Raw genomic sequence first — 14552 nt, forward strand, 5'->3', positions numbered from 1 at the left:
TTTATTTTGGGTGTGTCCCGAGTTGTAAACCAACGCTCAAACTTCGCATTTAATTGTCCGCGATACATCACTCAAACAGAAGCACACAAAAAACGATGCATCTGCTTGTTCCTCCTTTGTTTTTTTTTTGTTTTTAATATTCCCCGATGGCTATCTGCTCTTTAAACATTCCCGAAATGGACTTGACGTAACTGGTTCCACAGGTCTCAGATTATATTGTATATGCTAGTGGGGAAACAATGATTTTCTGTCTACTCGCCAACAGACGCTCACACATGTATTTCTTTTACAAAATAAAAGGATTTAGTACATCCGCTGAAACTTGTCTTAGTTGTTCATTGCCTGGATGACAGGTGAGTTTGTTTGAAAATGACTCGTTCACAAGCGATGGACGCATGGGTCGGTTTGGGCAGTCACGAAGAATGCGAGGCCGATATGTCACCTGAGAGATCTGCCAAGGTGAAGGCAAAATCCTGTGATGATAAATTAAATGTAAAACGAATAATAAAAAAAACAGCAGTTTAGTTATGCTAACCTTTATTGGAATCACCGACACTTTATATTCGCCATCGTAGGAATTCGTATACATTCATTCCAATTAAGGTTGTTGAGTGTAAATCAAAATTGATTTCGAAATAAATCAATCAAAATCAAGCGTTACATTAATGCATAGTTGAAGAAAAGAAACGCGGCGATGCGAAAAACATGAAATATATTGATATCATGTCATAAGGACACGATGTGGTGTGGATTGCGGTGTCCTTGTAAATTCAGGATTTCGGAGGAGAACACCCAAAAAAAGGGTGTGGTTATTACTCCTCACGGGGCTACGTGCTATATAAAGCGAAACGGAAAGAAAGAAAAGCATCACAGCACATCTTGTCTTTCAGCACCAAATCTCCATTCTCAACCAACATGCAGATTGTAAGTTCAATTTGATTCTTCTTCGACTCACCGATTAAAATTTTCTTAATAACGTTATCCTTTATTTAAAAATCCAGCTCGCCGCCCTCTTGGTTTGCTTGGCCGCTGTCAATGCTTACGTTGTGCCAGCCCCTTATTTGGTCCGCACTCCGGCCCATGACAGCGCCATCATCAAGTCTGACCGTCTCGGAGGCAACTTTGCCTGGTCCACCGTTGAGGGACACGCCTACGCCGCCGTCACTCCCGTCGTCCAGCGCGTCCTCACACCTGTCGGAGTCTCCCATCACGCCATCGCCGCTCCCTATTACGGCTATCCTTATGGCTTAACCCAATTCGTTGCACCTGCTCAAGTCGACGCTAAAGCTGGCCAGGCTGTCTATGTTGCCTAAACGAGATGCATTGAGATACGTTAAATAAATATTTGGTTCTGTTGATTAACTGAACATTTTATTTTTTTTTTACACGCCGACTGTGTCGGTTGGCTGTCAGATCAAAATATCTTTTGGGTGAAGCACTTTTAAATAGACTAAATTTATTTTAATTTGGGTAGAATAATGGAACACTTAAACTCATCGTATTATTGGAAAGTGTGTATTAAAGAAACTGATTCAATTCATCTTCCGATAATTTGAACGACTATCGTGACATCGAAACACTTGCTCGAGCACAACATTTTGAACGTTACGACGAACTATGTCATTCTTTTCTTTGAACCGCATTGGCTATCGGTGTTGATGCTTTCATCACATTGGCCATCGGCGGGACTTTAGTCACCACCTTGTTCTCATCAGCGGCCGTTTCTGTAATGTTCCTGCTTTCAAAAACATGTTCAGCATCTGACGGCCTCAAATGCCAAGTGCGATGATTGAAATAGTAATTGACAGGATCAAACAGCGATCGCAATTGATTCCTCAATGAGGCTGGACCGTCAAGTAGGATATCCGTAGTTTGGTCTCCGTCCTCAGACGCATCGAGCTCTTTGGCAGCCGGAAGATGTTTCTCGCTAGGTAACACAGGTCGAAAAGGTTCGTAATGACTTCCAGGAACAGGTCGAGCTTTGAAAGGCTTGTACACGACGTCCTGTGTAGTGCCGGGCGTTACTGCTTTAATAGCGGGATGCCTATCTTCTAGTTTTGGGGATGAATTCCAGGGTTTACGTTGTTGAATGGACGTCTTCTGTGATACTGGGCCGGTGATTTTGCCATTGGGAATCGTGGCCGTGATCGAAGTGGAGGCGGCAAAACCCTGAAATCCAAAGTGAAGCTTTTTTGGGATCCTGTTAGTGTTGATTGAACGGAATTCGTTGTTTGCTTTTCGCAGTTTTTGGTTTGAGTTATGCATTTTGTATTTGGATCTTGGTGGAAACGATGTAATTACTTTCAAATGAGATTTCAATCCTAATGACGACGCAAGCCCTAGGGCAAAAAGTAGTACGTCCCGTTCCATCCTTAAACTTTGAGCAATAAAGAAATTTCCGAAGGAAATGTTAAAAGTGAATACGAAAATTACTTTTTCAGATTTAATCGAATCATTTTCAATAAAAATAGATTCGACGCGAAGAAGAAAAATAAACATTTTGTTGCTCAAAACCAGTGGAAATTGGGTGGGCTGCCTAAGGGTTAAAAGTTAAACGTCAAAATCCGTTGACTGTAGATCGAGATGTCGCCACCAGACATTGCCAATAGGATTCAAAAGTATTGCTGTCTATTCACATAGGATGGCGAACACTTATATCGACAGTGAAGACGACCACGCCCATTTAACAGTCTCTTACGAATGCCTAAGAATCCACTGGATTCGTCATGGCCAACTGGCCATACGTCACCGTAGCAACACATTTAGAATTATTTTTTGTCTTCAAATCGTCCCCATTTTTTCCTCGTAAATATTAAACAGAATTCAAAACATAATTTGCTTTTATTTCACATCAATAAGTTAGATTTGCATGGTTCATTCCATTCAAATTTTACATAGAAACGTTCTTAACTTAGTAACCGGGTCCAGTGCGCGAATAAGGGAGGGCAGGGGCGACTGGGAGTTCGTACTCGTGCACGGGAGCAACTGGGAGCTCGTATTCGTGGACGGGCGCGACGGGCAAGTGGTCACCCTTGGGCTGGAATCCAGCATCATCGGCGGTCCAGGTCAAAGTGAATTTCTGGCCTTCAGGGGAAACCCAGTAAGAGGATCCTTTGTTGGTGTTGCCTAGGACTTCACCGTACGATTCTTTGCCGTAAGAGTCGTAGGTGACTCCTTGCATCTTTTTCTGGACCTGAGACTCTTCACGAGTGGTGTAGTCTGACTGGGCATAGCTATGGGTTGGAAGAATTATAATGTTTTTAGATGATTATTCTTAAATTAAGGAGTATTAAGAATGAAATTGACTTACTTCCACTGGCTGCTGCCATCGAGGTTGCGCTCATCAGATTGGCTGGTGATGGTAATGTCGGCGTATTTGTTATCCTTGTTGTAACTGGGAGTAGGGTAGGCTGGTGCGGGGTAGGCCGGTGCGGGGTAGCTAGGAGTAGGGTACTTTGGTGCAGGGTAGCTTGGGGCTGGGTAGCTGGGAGCTTTGTATTCCGGCTTGTAGCTGGATGGAACAGCGGCAGCGACGGCAAAGAAAGCAGCGATAACAAACTACGAAAAGAAATCGAAACTTATCAATAAACAATAAAACTGATAAGCGATGAATTCAAAAATTAAATGCCGTTTACTAGTTTCATGTTGACTGCTGTTGAGGAGTTAAACAACTGATGGCTTCAATCACTTTCAGACGGGTTTAAATAGCAATGGCAAAAAAATGGGTGTGTCGTTTTCTATTTCCTTTCTCGACCTAGTTCTGAAAGCGATGATCACCGTCCTTTGGTGGTTAACTATGGTTTACATTCCAGGCCATGGCTATTGCAATGCAGTGATTGCATTCGGCAAATAGCAACAAAAGATAATAGGCTTGTCCTCATAATTCAGCAACATTGTCATTATAAACTTGTGATCATGGGATTGGACATGAAGCCGTCCATTTTCGTGATTTTCGTTGATAGCGCTGAAGTAGCAGAGATAAATCAGGATACTCAGTTATAGATTCTCAGAAGTTTTTATCCTTAACTACAAGTTGGCTTTTCTAAAAAAATGCTGTAATGTTGCTGATGTGAAAAGTGAGAGTGCTGTATTCTTGAACAACGCCCAAACCTAGTTGCTTGAACGAAATCTGGCTGCCAGAACAACTAGGTCAATTGAATGTAATTTAACATTCACTTGACTATATAAGGACATGAATGGAGTACCGAGATTATCAGTTGTTCATCAAATCAATCTAGTACAACATGAAGCTCGTAAGGCAATTTATTCCTAATTTTTCCTGACCTGAAAAAACATTTTGGACTTTAAATTAATGACGATACTTTGTCGACAGTTCTTCGTCGCCACTTTCTTGGCTGTTGCTGCCGCCGTTCCTTCCAGCTACAAGCCGGAATACAAAGCTCCCAGCTACCCTGCCCCAAGCTACCCGGCACCAAAGTACCCTGCACCAGCCTACCCCGCACCGGCCTACCCTTCACCAAGCTACAACAAGGATAACAAATACGCTGATAATCACCGTCACCAGCCAATCCGACGAACGTAACATCGATGGCAGCAGCCAGTGGAGGTAAGTTAATTTCTTTCTTCCTACTCCTTAATTTACGAATGGAAGATAATCATATGTAAAAAAATTCCATCACTTTCATTTCACAGCTATGCTCAGTCTGACTACACCACCCGTGAAGAGTCTCAGGCCCAGAAGAAGATGCAAGGAGTCACCTACGACTCTTACGGCAAAGAATCATACGGCGAAGTCCTAGGCAACACCAACAAGGGATCCTCCTACTGGGTTTCCCCTGAAGGCGAGAAGCTCACTTTGACTTGGGCTGCTGATGAAGCTGGATTCCAGCCCAAAGGTGATCCACTTGCCCGTCGCTCCCGTCCACGAATACGAGCTCCCAGTCGCTCCCGTCCATGAATACGAGCTGCCAGTCGCCCCCGTTCACATCCCCTTCAATGGAAAGGGTTACAAGATTTACTAGATTTCCCGAAACATGATTGAATATTTAAAACACGTCCCATAATTTATATATCTGGATATCGTATACGTGGTGTAAATATAAATACAATCAACGTACGAAAGCGCCTTTTAATTTCGATGAAGTATCGTACAGGTTTACACAACAAAACTAAATGGAACTGATGATTAGAATTTTCGTAAATATGAGAGAACTAATCGAATGCAATCTTTACAAGTGAGGGTTGTCATCATTTTTAGACACTACCTTTCTTTATCGCCACAAGTGATTGTTTTTTCCTTCACCCTATCGCCACTGGTGCTTGTTTCTTTTTACATTTTTGGGTTCGGCCATTCCGAGAAGCTACAACTCTGCTAGGTAATTATTGCCTATTTCCCCTCCATGCGTTTGGATCAATCAATAGCGAAAATTAATACCCTAACGAACATTAACTTAGAAGAACTCGCAGCAGCTCATTCCGACTTCTTAAAGCTGCATCACCACAACTTCGAGCAGTCGGAGGGTCACGACAAGAATTTATTTACATTTCTGCCTGATTTATATAAAACATAATAACAAAATATTTGTGAAGGTTAACTGCAGAGAACATGAAAAGAGAGTGGGTTTGGTCGTCCTATTAATCCACCGTTTATAATTCATGTGGACACCTAATTTCCTCCATTTGGAGTTTATAGCCTTTGCTTTCCATGTAACCAGCCAGTGTGGTCCCATCGTTATTCAATCGTTATTCAAACTGTCCTGACCCTTGCGTCACTCTTTCATCCATCGTTGACCTGCAATTAGCATTAGATAAACACTCATTAGTAACGCATATGATATCACGCATAGTAACGGCGCTAGCGAACCAACACCGTTACCAAACGTGAATCGTTTTATCAAGTCTTTTATACTGTACCATAGATGATCTAACCATCTACAGCTCTTTATGACACAAGTTGACGTATAATGTTAAATTTAGCAAACAATATAAACTGAATTGACAATAATAACAAATGAACTTTATTCGCTACTTCTTTTATTATCTATTGAATAGAATCATTTTTATGCCAGAAAAATAATTGCATATGAAAAACGCCACAATAGAAAAATCGTATATGGTCTAATCACGGATCGTGAATGGAACGTGTATCAGTCCCGCCGTAAGACCGGGAAGGTTCTCTTTGGTTGACACTAGGTGGCACGTGAGTAGCACGTTGAATTGAACCTTTTGATTTCTGTTGTTCGGCCCATCACGTTGCCAATTTGTTGGGAGTAAAAGTGATTAGTAGGTTGGTTGATGCAGTGAAACCGGTACTGCCCTCGTCGCTTTGTTTTCGATGAGTGACAGAACACAGTGGAAACGATTCCTGCGTGAACGGATTATGTCACTGTCTGGTATATGCTGTTGTATTCTCGTAATATAATTCAGGTGCTAATCGAACTGACCATACAGGAATCTTTCAACTCCTAATGGATTAATAAAAGGTTCGTTTTTTTCTCGTAAGTCGAGTTCGAATCGTCGCTGGGATTTTAGCTCGAACGAATCCAGTTTGAGGAACGTCACTCGAGGAATGATAAACCTGTTCATTCTTCATCCTCTTATTTCGGTAAGGAAACTAGGCGATGGAGCTAAGATAATAACTGCGCTAGTCAAGGCGTTCTGCTACTTGTATCGAAATTCCATTCATATACTGCAAAACTTGTTTAGACTACTCAGATCATTACCCTTTATAGGGATATCAAAACATAATTTGCGTTTATTTGAAGTAATAAGTTACACTTACATGGTTCATGCCATACAAATTTTACAAAGGAAACGTTCTTAACTTAGTAACCGGGTCCAGTGCGCGAATAAGGGAGGGCAGGGGCGACTGGGAGTTCGTACTCGTGGACTGGAGCAACTGGGAGCTCGTATTCATGGACGGGAGCGACGGGCAAGTGATCACCTTTGGGCTGGAATCCAGCTTCGTTAGCAGTCCAGGTCAAAGTGAATTTCTGGCCTTCAGGGGAAACCTAGTAAGATGATCCTTTGTTGGTGTTGCCTAGGACTTCACCGTACGATTCTTTGCCGTAAGAGTCGTAGGTTACTCCTTGCATCTTCTTCTGGACCTGAGATTCCTCACGAGTGGTGTAGTCAGACTGGGCATAGCTATGGGTTGGAAGAATTATAATGTTTTTAGATGATTATTCTTAAATTAAGGAGTATTAAGAATGAAATTGTCTTACCTCCATTGGCTGCTGCCATCGAGGTTGCGCTCGTCAGATTGGCTGGTGATTGTAATGTCAGCGTATTTGTTATCCTTGTTGTAGGCCGGTGCGGGGTAGGCCGGTGCGGGGTAGGCTGGTGCGGGGTAGCTAGCAGTAGGGTACTTTGGTGCAGGGTAGCTTGGGGCTGGGTAGCTGGGAGCTTTGTATTCCGGCTTGTAGCTGGAAGGAGCAGCGGCAGCAACAGCCAAAACAGCGGCAATGACAAACTATGAAAAGAAATCGAAACTTCTCATTAAGCAATAAAATTTTAAACTAAACCAATCAAAAGAAATGATATTTACTACTTTCATGTTGAGAATGGTTGAAGAGTTGAACAACTGATGTCTTCAATCACCTTCGGACGGCGTTATATAGCCGACGAAATATCGGGTGTGTCTTCCATTTTCATTTTGTTTCCTTATACTTAGTTTTGAAAGCTGCAATCACCACCTTGTCGTGGTTAACTTATTTGGTTCGCATTGCAGGTCATGGTCCTTGCAATGCAGTGATTGTATTCGATATGTAGAAACCGAACGCAATATGCTGATAATTATCCTTCAGAATTTTTGCTTGTCACCACCAACTGGTGATTTTATAATTGATTAAATTATCATTCGTTTCCTTGATTTCAGTAAAATTAACGTACAATGTGTATTGATTTCATAGAAATATGTGACTGCGCTTAGCTAAAAATTGCCTTTCCCAAAAGCAAAACTATTTGCATCTTGGCAGTATTGCAGCCGTGGTTCACAAAAGAAAATTCGTGATAAGCGAATAATTTGCAATTCCGGTCAAGACTGATCAGTTTTAATTCAACATCTATAAACCAAGAATAAAAAATGAAACCTTCATCAGCCAAAGAAAAAAAAATGCACTGTGGCTAACGTAAAAAGCGAAAGTAAGGTATTTTATCCAACGCCCAAACCTAATTTGCTCGAGCGAAATTCAGCTGCCAAAACAAATAGGTCAACTGAATGTTGTTTACCACTCACTCGACTATATAAGACCAGGATAGGAGGACTAAAACCATCAGTTGTTTATCAAACTATCCTAGTACAACATGAAGCTCGTAAGGCATTTTATCCCTTATACATACTGTGCAGAAAACAAACTTTAAAATAATTTAACACGACATTTTCCGACAGTTCTTCGTTGCCGCTTTCTTGGCTGTTGCTGCCGCTACACCTTCCAGCTACAAGCCGGAATACAAAGCTCCCAGCTACCCTGCCCCAAGCTACCCCGCACCAAAGTACCCTACACCTAGCTACCCCGCACCAGCCTACCCCGCACCAGCCTACCCTACTCCCAGCCTACAACAAGGATAACAAATACGCCGACATTACCATCACCAGCCAATCTGATGAGCGCAACCTCGATGGCAGCAGCCAGTGGAGGTAAGTCAATTTCATTCTTAATACTCCTTAATTTAAGAATAATCATCTAAAAACATTATAATTCTTCCAACCCATAGCTATGCCCAGTCTGACTACACCACCCGTGAAGAATCTCAGGTCCAGAAGAAGATGCAAGGAGTCACCTACGACTCTTACGGCAAAGAATCGTACGGCGAAGTCCTAGGCAACACTAACAAAGGATCCTCTTACTGGGTTTCCCCTGAAGGCCAAAAATTCACTTTGACCTGGGCTGCTGATGAAGCCGGTTTCCAGCCAAAAGGTGATCACTTGCCCGTCGCTCCAGTCCATGAATACGAGCTCCCAGTTGCCCCTGTCCACATCCCTTTCAACGGCAAAGGCTATAAGATTTATTAAATTATGAAAATCCTGACTGAATAAATTATTTAAATCCATGTACTAAATGCCCTGACGCCTCTTGTGCTATCGGTACAAAATACGTGTTAATATGAAGCAGAGACTATCTAAAAACACGCGACAAAAGAGGATGTGTACGTCGTATATGCATTAGATTTAATCCACGGTTTATAAGCGATGTGGACACCTATAGTTTCCTGTATTTAGAGTTTAGTGTTTGTTCCCAATGTGACCAGCCAACGTGGTCATAATCCAACGCTATTCAAACTGTCCAATCCTTACGGTACTCTTCCATCCATCGTCGACCTGCAATTAGCATCAGATAAGTTATTCATTACTATACGCATACAGCATTCCGCAGTAACGGTGCTAGCGATCCAACACCGTTACTACCCGTAAATAGCATCATCAAGTCTTTTATACCATTCTTTTTACTATCCAAACACCGTTTACAAAGCTTTAGGTTTTTTGTCGTATATGGAACGGAAATGTTCGATTTCGATAACAAAATTAAACACAATGATATAAAGAAAAAATGAACTTTATTCTATATTTATTAATTTATCTGTTTATCTGATTAGTTTTCTAACTGGGAAAATGATTACACATTTATAATACGTTTGAATAGTGAGACGTGTAAGTGAAATCGTGAGTCGGAAATAACGTATGCACATCCCGACCGCCATTTGCCTATCGATTGTCTTCGGCCCACCGCTAGGTGGCATTTGCGCAGTAGATTTAAAGAAAAATTTTTATGTAGTTTTCCTCTCTTGTTGAAGCATTCGTCGTGTTGAGTCTAACTGTTTATACATTGTACTTTATTTACTTATTCATCGACCATACTCATTATTAATAAAAGATGTATTAGGCTTTTTTTCTGTTTTGTTTACGCTTGAAGTCTTGAACTTTTATGTGGCAGTCGAGCACTAGTGGTAGTCTAAGAATTAAAAAAGTTTTGTGCCGCTTCCATTTTAGTAAACGTTAGTTTCTATCCCCTTCCTTCTCACTTGCTAAAAAGAAAACGGATTTTTTTTTCATGCCAATGCAGTAACTATAAACAAAAACTGCGGCGATACAAAATTTACCCGCCATTCGGAGGGGCTTGATGTTCATCCAAGGTTCGAGAACATTGGTCAGTGTACGCTGTAAGGGGCAGAGGACACATGTTGAATTCATGATCTGTGATGCCCGTAAAGTAAAAAGTAAGCATTTTCTATTAGTGTGACGTAGATACGGTTAATTTTCAAAGTCTGTCGAAATTAGCTCATATTCTAGTTGTTAGTTGCACCATTTTTTCGACATCGGTACGAGCTGTGCAATGCAATTATTGGCAGGATACGTGTGTACACGTAAAATTTACCTCATCCCCAGAAATTATGTGTTTTCATCTCCAAGAATTGTCAAAATCCTATTTCAGGGAAAGAACAAAATTATTTGTTCGGAACGATGGCTATTGAAATAATGCCGAAAAGTTATGAAGACGGAACCAAAATCATGTCTCGATTTCTTTGAGGTAATAATTTTGTTGTGGGACAGCACGCCATTCCTGAATTATTACTGTATTTCTACAGGTTCACTTGAACTTAATGCCAGAGAAAGACCTGCCTTTGATCAGCAACAGAACTGGTGATATTTTTAACATAATAGAATGTGAACTTTTATTATTTCAAATGGAGAAGTTGTGTAATGTAGGACCACATGCAAGACACATTTAAGGGAGTGCCTTGTAACACAACTTAATTGAAAGCAAACTTTGACAGTACAGGAATTGGTATGTGTTCGGATAGCAAGAAACTTTTCCTAGTTCAGGTGAAAAGATCAAATGGTATAGTGAAAGTTGCTTTTCTGGCTTTAAATGATATGTTCGATGGTGTAAGCTGCATAATATCTTTGTTTTGTTTCATTTCTCATTCAGTATGTTACCTATTCATTTTGTCTTTGAAATCTCTGATTTAGGATACTTATTGGAGCTGCCTGCTGATGTTGTTCATGTTAACGCAATTTAGATCTTGGGTTTGGATTAGTCAGAAATATTCGGACGTTCCGAGGGCCACAATTACGTGCCCTCTTGAATTGTTACTTTTACGCAGGCTGCAAGGTTTCATTGGTAGACAGATTAGTCGATGGTGTTAAAACTTTTGTGCAAGCCCATACTTAGGCTTTGGAAGTTTGTAAAGCATAAATTTTTTTCTTTTAAAGCCACACGTTGTGGGCTCGGTTTTCTGATGCGCATTAACTGCCAACAAAGTTCTAATTAAGCTCTCCATTAGTGTTTGCCGATATACAGCAGCGTTCGCGTCAGTCACAGTAGTTTCTCATGCTGCATAATGTTACTCTTTCCTGACAGCGCAGTCTTTGCCCATTAAAATGTTACCCATGTTAGAAGCAGGTACTTGTTTCCCCCCCACAAAAACTCGCCTAAAGAAAAAAGCAAGAAAGGAACTGTACCAACTACCAATCCCGCCACAAGATTTTGGAAATTCTCTTCGTTTTCCCACTAGGTGGCAGGTAAGTAGCACATTCATGGATATCTGATTTTAGTCTATTGCCTTCACATCGGTAATTCTCCAGGGTAAAACAAAAATCAATGGTATTTTTTTCACCATTTACATCTTATTTTGACGTTTGTATTGTATCATTGATTACTTTTAACGTAATCAGTGGCTAATCTTGGTCAAATTTGAAAACCTTAACTGGACATCGTACTTAATCGTCACTACAATCGCGCAAGAGGCATTAATTACTCCGCCGTGCATCAAATGGTGGTATGTGTGAGACGAGCGTTCGAATCGTCAAAACTTGTGCTCAAACAGAGAAATAACGTGACGGCACGCCTTCAAATTGTCCATGCCCCCCGTAATAATGCTAAACGGATATAAAGACGTATCATACGTTTATTTCACATCAGTAAGTTAAACTTCCATAGTACATTCATTTTTCAATAACGATACATTTCTATCTTAATAGCCGAGTCCAGTTCGCGAATAAGGAAGAGCAGGTGCCACTGGGAGTTCGTAATCGTGAACAGGAGCAACTGGGAGCTCGTAGACGTGGACGGGAGCGACGGGCAAGTGGTCACCTTTGGGCTGGAATCCAGCATCATCAGCGGTCCAGGTCAAAGTGAATTTCTGACCTTCAGGGGAAACCCAGTAAGATGATCCCTTGTTGGTGTTGCCTAGGACTTCACCGTACGATTCTTTGCCGTAAGAGTCGTAGGTAACTCCTTGCATTTTCTTTTGAACTTGAGACTCCTCGCGTGTCGTATAGTCAGACTGGGCGTAGCTGTGAGTTTTAAAAAATTTATTTTTAAAATGCGAGTATCTTTAATCCCTTTGTTAATAAGTGTAAGAAATGAAATGCACGTACTTCCATTGGCTGCTTCCATCGATGTTGCGCTCGTCAGATTGGCTAGTGACTGTAATGTCGGCGTACTTGTTATCCTTATTGTAGCTAGGAGCAGAGTAGCTGGAAGTTTTGTATTCCGGTTTATAGCTGGATGGAACGGCAGTAGCAACAGCAAAAACAGCGGCGATGACAAACTACGAAAATAAGTGATGAAACTGTGAAGCGATTAAATCAAAATATCTGTCGCCTACGAGTTTCATGTTGACTACTGTTCAATAGTTAAACAACTGATGTCTTGGATCATTTTCAAACGGGTTTATGTAGCCGACAAAAAAGGGTGTGTCGTTTTCCATTTATTTCGCTTCTTAACCTACTTTTGAAAGCGACCATCAACCGTTCCTTGGTGGTTAACTATGGTTTGTATTCCAGACCATCATGTAGTTTTCGACACGTAGGAATCAAAAAGAGTTTTTGTGTGCTTTAAGTACTCACTTCTTCCACTTATGTTTTGCTTTTGAATTAGTGTACAACAATTCATTTCCCTGATTTTGCAAATAAATTAACATTAGAGTGGCAGAAGGGAATAGCAATACCCGATTCAAACTAATGCTATATTGACATTTAGTTCATCGATAAAATTTGTAACTATCCTTAGCGAAAGATAACCCTCCTGACGAGTTATCACGAAAAAAAAAACTTAATGAAATTAATTAATTTGGTCCTATTGAAACGAGAACGCTAGTAGAGCACCAAATCACGCACAAACAACAACAGATAAGTATGTGCTAGATAGAAAAATTTTTACAATATGTTGTCTAACGTGGAAAGTGAGAGTGTAATATTTTTTGCACAACACCCAAATTGAGCTGTACAACAACTAGGTCAGTTGAACATTTCTTGCCATTCACCTGACTATATAAGCTTAGAAAGGCGGGAATAGAACCATCAGTTGTTTACCAAGTCAACCTAAAACACCATGAAGCTCGTAAGGCATTTTATTGCTTATATTTGCTGAGCTACTAAAATTTTTGGATCTTTAATTAATTAATATATTGGCCGACAGTTTGTCATCGCTGCCGTCTTGGCTGTTGCTGCTGCCGTTCCATCCAGCTACAAGCCAGGATACAAAGCTCCTAGCTACCCCTGCCCCAAGCTACCCTGCCCCAAAGTACGCCGCTCCTAGCTACTCCGCGCCAGCCTACTCCGCACCAAGCTACAACAAGGATAACAAGTATGCCGACATTACCGTCACTAGCCAATCCGACGAGCGCAACATCGATGGCAGCAGCCAGTGGAGGTAAATCAATTTTATGCTCTGTTTCTAGTAACAAAGGGTTTAAAGATTCTCTTTTTTAAAAAAACGACATTCTTTCAACCGACAGCTACGCCCAGTCTGACTACACCACCCGTGAAGAGTCCCAGGTCCAGAAGAAAATGCAAGGAGTCGCTTACGATTCTTACGGAAAGGCTACCTACGAAGATGTTATGGGCAACACCAATAAGGGATCCTCTTACTGGGTTTCTCCTGAAGGTGAGAAATTCACTTTGACCTGGACAGCTGATGATGCTGGATTCCAGCCCAAGGGTGATCACTTGCCCGTCGCTCCCGTCCACGAATACGAGCTCCCAGTCGCTCCCGTCCATGAATACGAGCTCCCAGTCGCCCCCGTTCACATCCCCTTCAATGGAAAGGGTTACAAGATTTACTAGATTTCCCGACACATGTTAGAATATTTAAAGTATGTCCGATAACTACTGTATATCTCGATATCGCCTGCGTGCTCGTGTAAATATAAAAGCAAACAACCTATCCAGGTGCGTTTCACTTAATTTCGACAAGTACATGAAGGTTACATTCAATTTTAAACTTTCATGGCAGTATGCCAATACTCTTATAGTATTTTAGTTTTGTAAGATAAGAAACAAATATTTGTATTTTTGCCAAATCGCAACATGTCCAAATAGTGTTGAAAGTCTTACCTAAAAAATCTATCTTTCTGCGCTTTCTAACCAAATCTTACGGTCTGAGGGTAGATCAAGGCCCCTCTAATTTTTAATTTATTTTTGATTTCGCTGTATCTTTTTAATCTTCATAACTACCTGCTTAGAGATGCCTGATTTTGTATTTTTCGACAGAGTTTTGCAACGTTGTTAGTTATCTGCATCACATCAATCTCCCACCACGTACAGCAAGCTTATTACATTAAATATGGCTTAACTCATTAATAAATCT

The 14552-nt window shown here is 41.1% G+C and overlaps 7 protein-coding genes across 7 annotated transcripts; 4 read left to right on the plus strand and 3 right to left on the minus strand.

Moving 5' to 3' along the window:
• Window positions 1-765: 765 nt before the first annotated feature.
• Window positions 766-1362, plus strand: LOC116915538. The gene is made up of 2 exons (XM_032920698.2): window positions 766-924; window positions 1002-1362. The coding sequence occupies exons 1-2, from the start codon at window positions 916-918 to the stop codon at window positions 1311-1313; spliced, it is 321 nt and encodes a 106-aa protein (XP_032776589.2). The 5' UTR covers window positions 766-915; the 3' UTR covers window positions 1314-1362.
• Window positions 1363-1531: 169 nt separating this feature from the next.
• Window positions 1532-2378, minus strand: LOC123469994. Its single transcript, XM_045169433.1, has one exon. The coding sequence runs from the start codon at window positions 2368-2370 to the stop codon at window positions 1621-1623; it is 750 nt and encodes a 249-aa protein (XP_045025368.1). The 5' UTR covers window positions 2371-2378; the 3' UTR covers window positions 1532-1620.
• Window positions 2379-2822: 444 nt separating this feature from the next.
• LOC116915467 (endocuticle structural glycoprotein ABD-4) lies at window positions 2823-3755 on the minus strand. The gene is made up of 3 exons (XM_032920623.2): window positions 3636-3755; window positions 3311-3558; window positions 2823-3233 (listed from the first exon to the last, which is right to left on the minus strand). Exons 1-3 carry the CDS (start codon window positions 3642-3644, stop codon window positions 2912-2914), a joined length of 579 nt encoding a protein of 192 aa, XP_032776514.2. The 5' UTR covers window positions 3645-3755; the 3' UTR covers window positions 2823-2911.
• Window positions 3756-4244: 489 nt separating this feature from the next.
• On the plus strand, window positions 4245-5082 carry LOC116915471. Its single transcript, XM_045170324.1, has 3 exons — window positions 4245-4258; window positions 4334-4567; window positions 4654-5082. The coding sequence occupies exons 1-3, from the start codon at window positions 4245-4247 to the stop codon at window positions 4916-4918; spliced, it is 513 nt and encodes a 170-aa protein (XP_045026259.1). The 3' UTR covers window positions 4919-5082.
• Window positions 5083-8542: 3460 nt separating this feature from the next.
• LOC123469996 (larval cuticle protein III/IV-like) lies at window positions 8543-9016 on the plus strand. Its single transcript, XM_045169440.1, has 2 exons — window positions 8543-8599; window positions 8677-9016. The coding sequence occupies exon 2, from the start codon at window positions 8729-8731 to the stop codon at window positions 8972-8974; it is 246 nt and encodes an 81-aa protein (XP_045025375.1). The 5' UTR covers window positions 8543-8599; window positions 8677-8728; the 3' UTR covers window positions 8975-9016.
• A 2834-nt stretch (window positions 9017-11850) lies between these two features.
• Window positions 11851-12719, minus strand: LOC116915457 (endocuticle structural glycoprotein ABD-4). Its single transcript, XM_032920606.2, has 3 exons — window positions 12571-12719; window positions 12341-12513; window positions 11851-12256 (listed from the first exon to the last, which is right to left on the minus strand). The coding sequence occupies exons 1-3, from the start codon at window positions 12577-12579 to the stop codon at window positions 11935-11937; spliced, it is 504 nt and encodes a 167-aa protein (XP_032776497.2). The 5' UTR covers window positions 12580-12719; the 3' UTR covers window positions 11851-11934.
• Window positions 12720-13280: 561 nt separating this feature from the next.
• LOC116915472 (endocuticle structural glycoprotein SgAbd-1) lies at window positions 13281-14129 on the plus strand. The gene is given in 4 exon segments (XM_032920628.2): window positions 13281-13304; window positions 13383-13459; window positions 13461-13616; window positions 13702-14129. Coding segments are annotated over 4 exon segments (570 nt in total). The 5' UTR covers window positions 13281-13295; the 3' UTR covers window positions 14030-14129.
• Window positions 14130-14552: the final 423 nt, after the last annotated feature.

This window comes from Daphnia magna, linkage group LG2 (assembly GCF_020631705.1).
Source record: "Daphnia magna isolate NIES linkage group LG2, ASM2063170v1.1, whole genome shotgun sequence".
Lineage (NCBI taxonomy): Eukaryota > Metazoa > Arthropoda > Branchiopoda > Diplostraca > Daphniidae > Daphnia > Daphnia magna.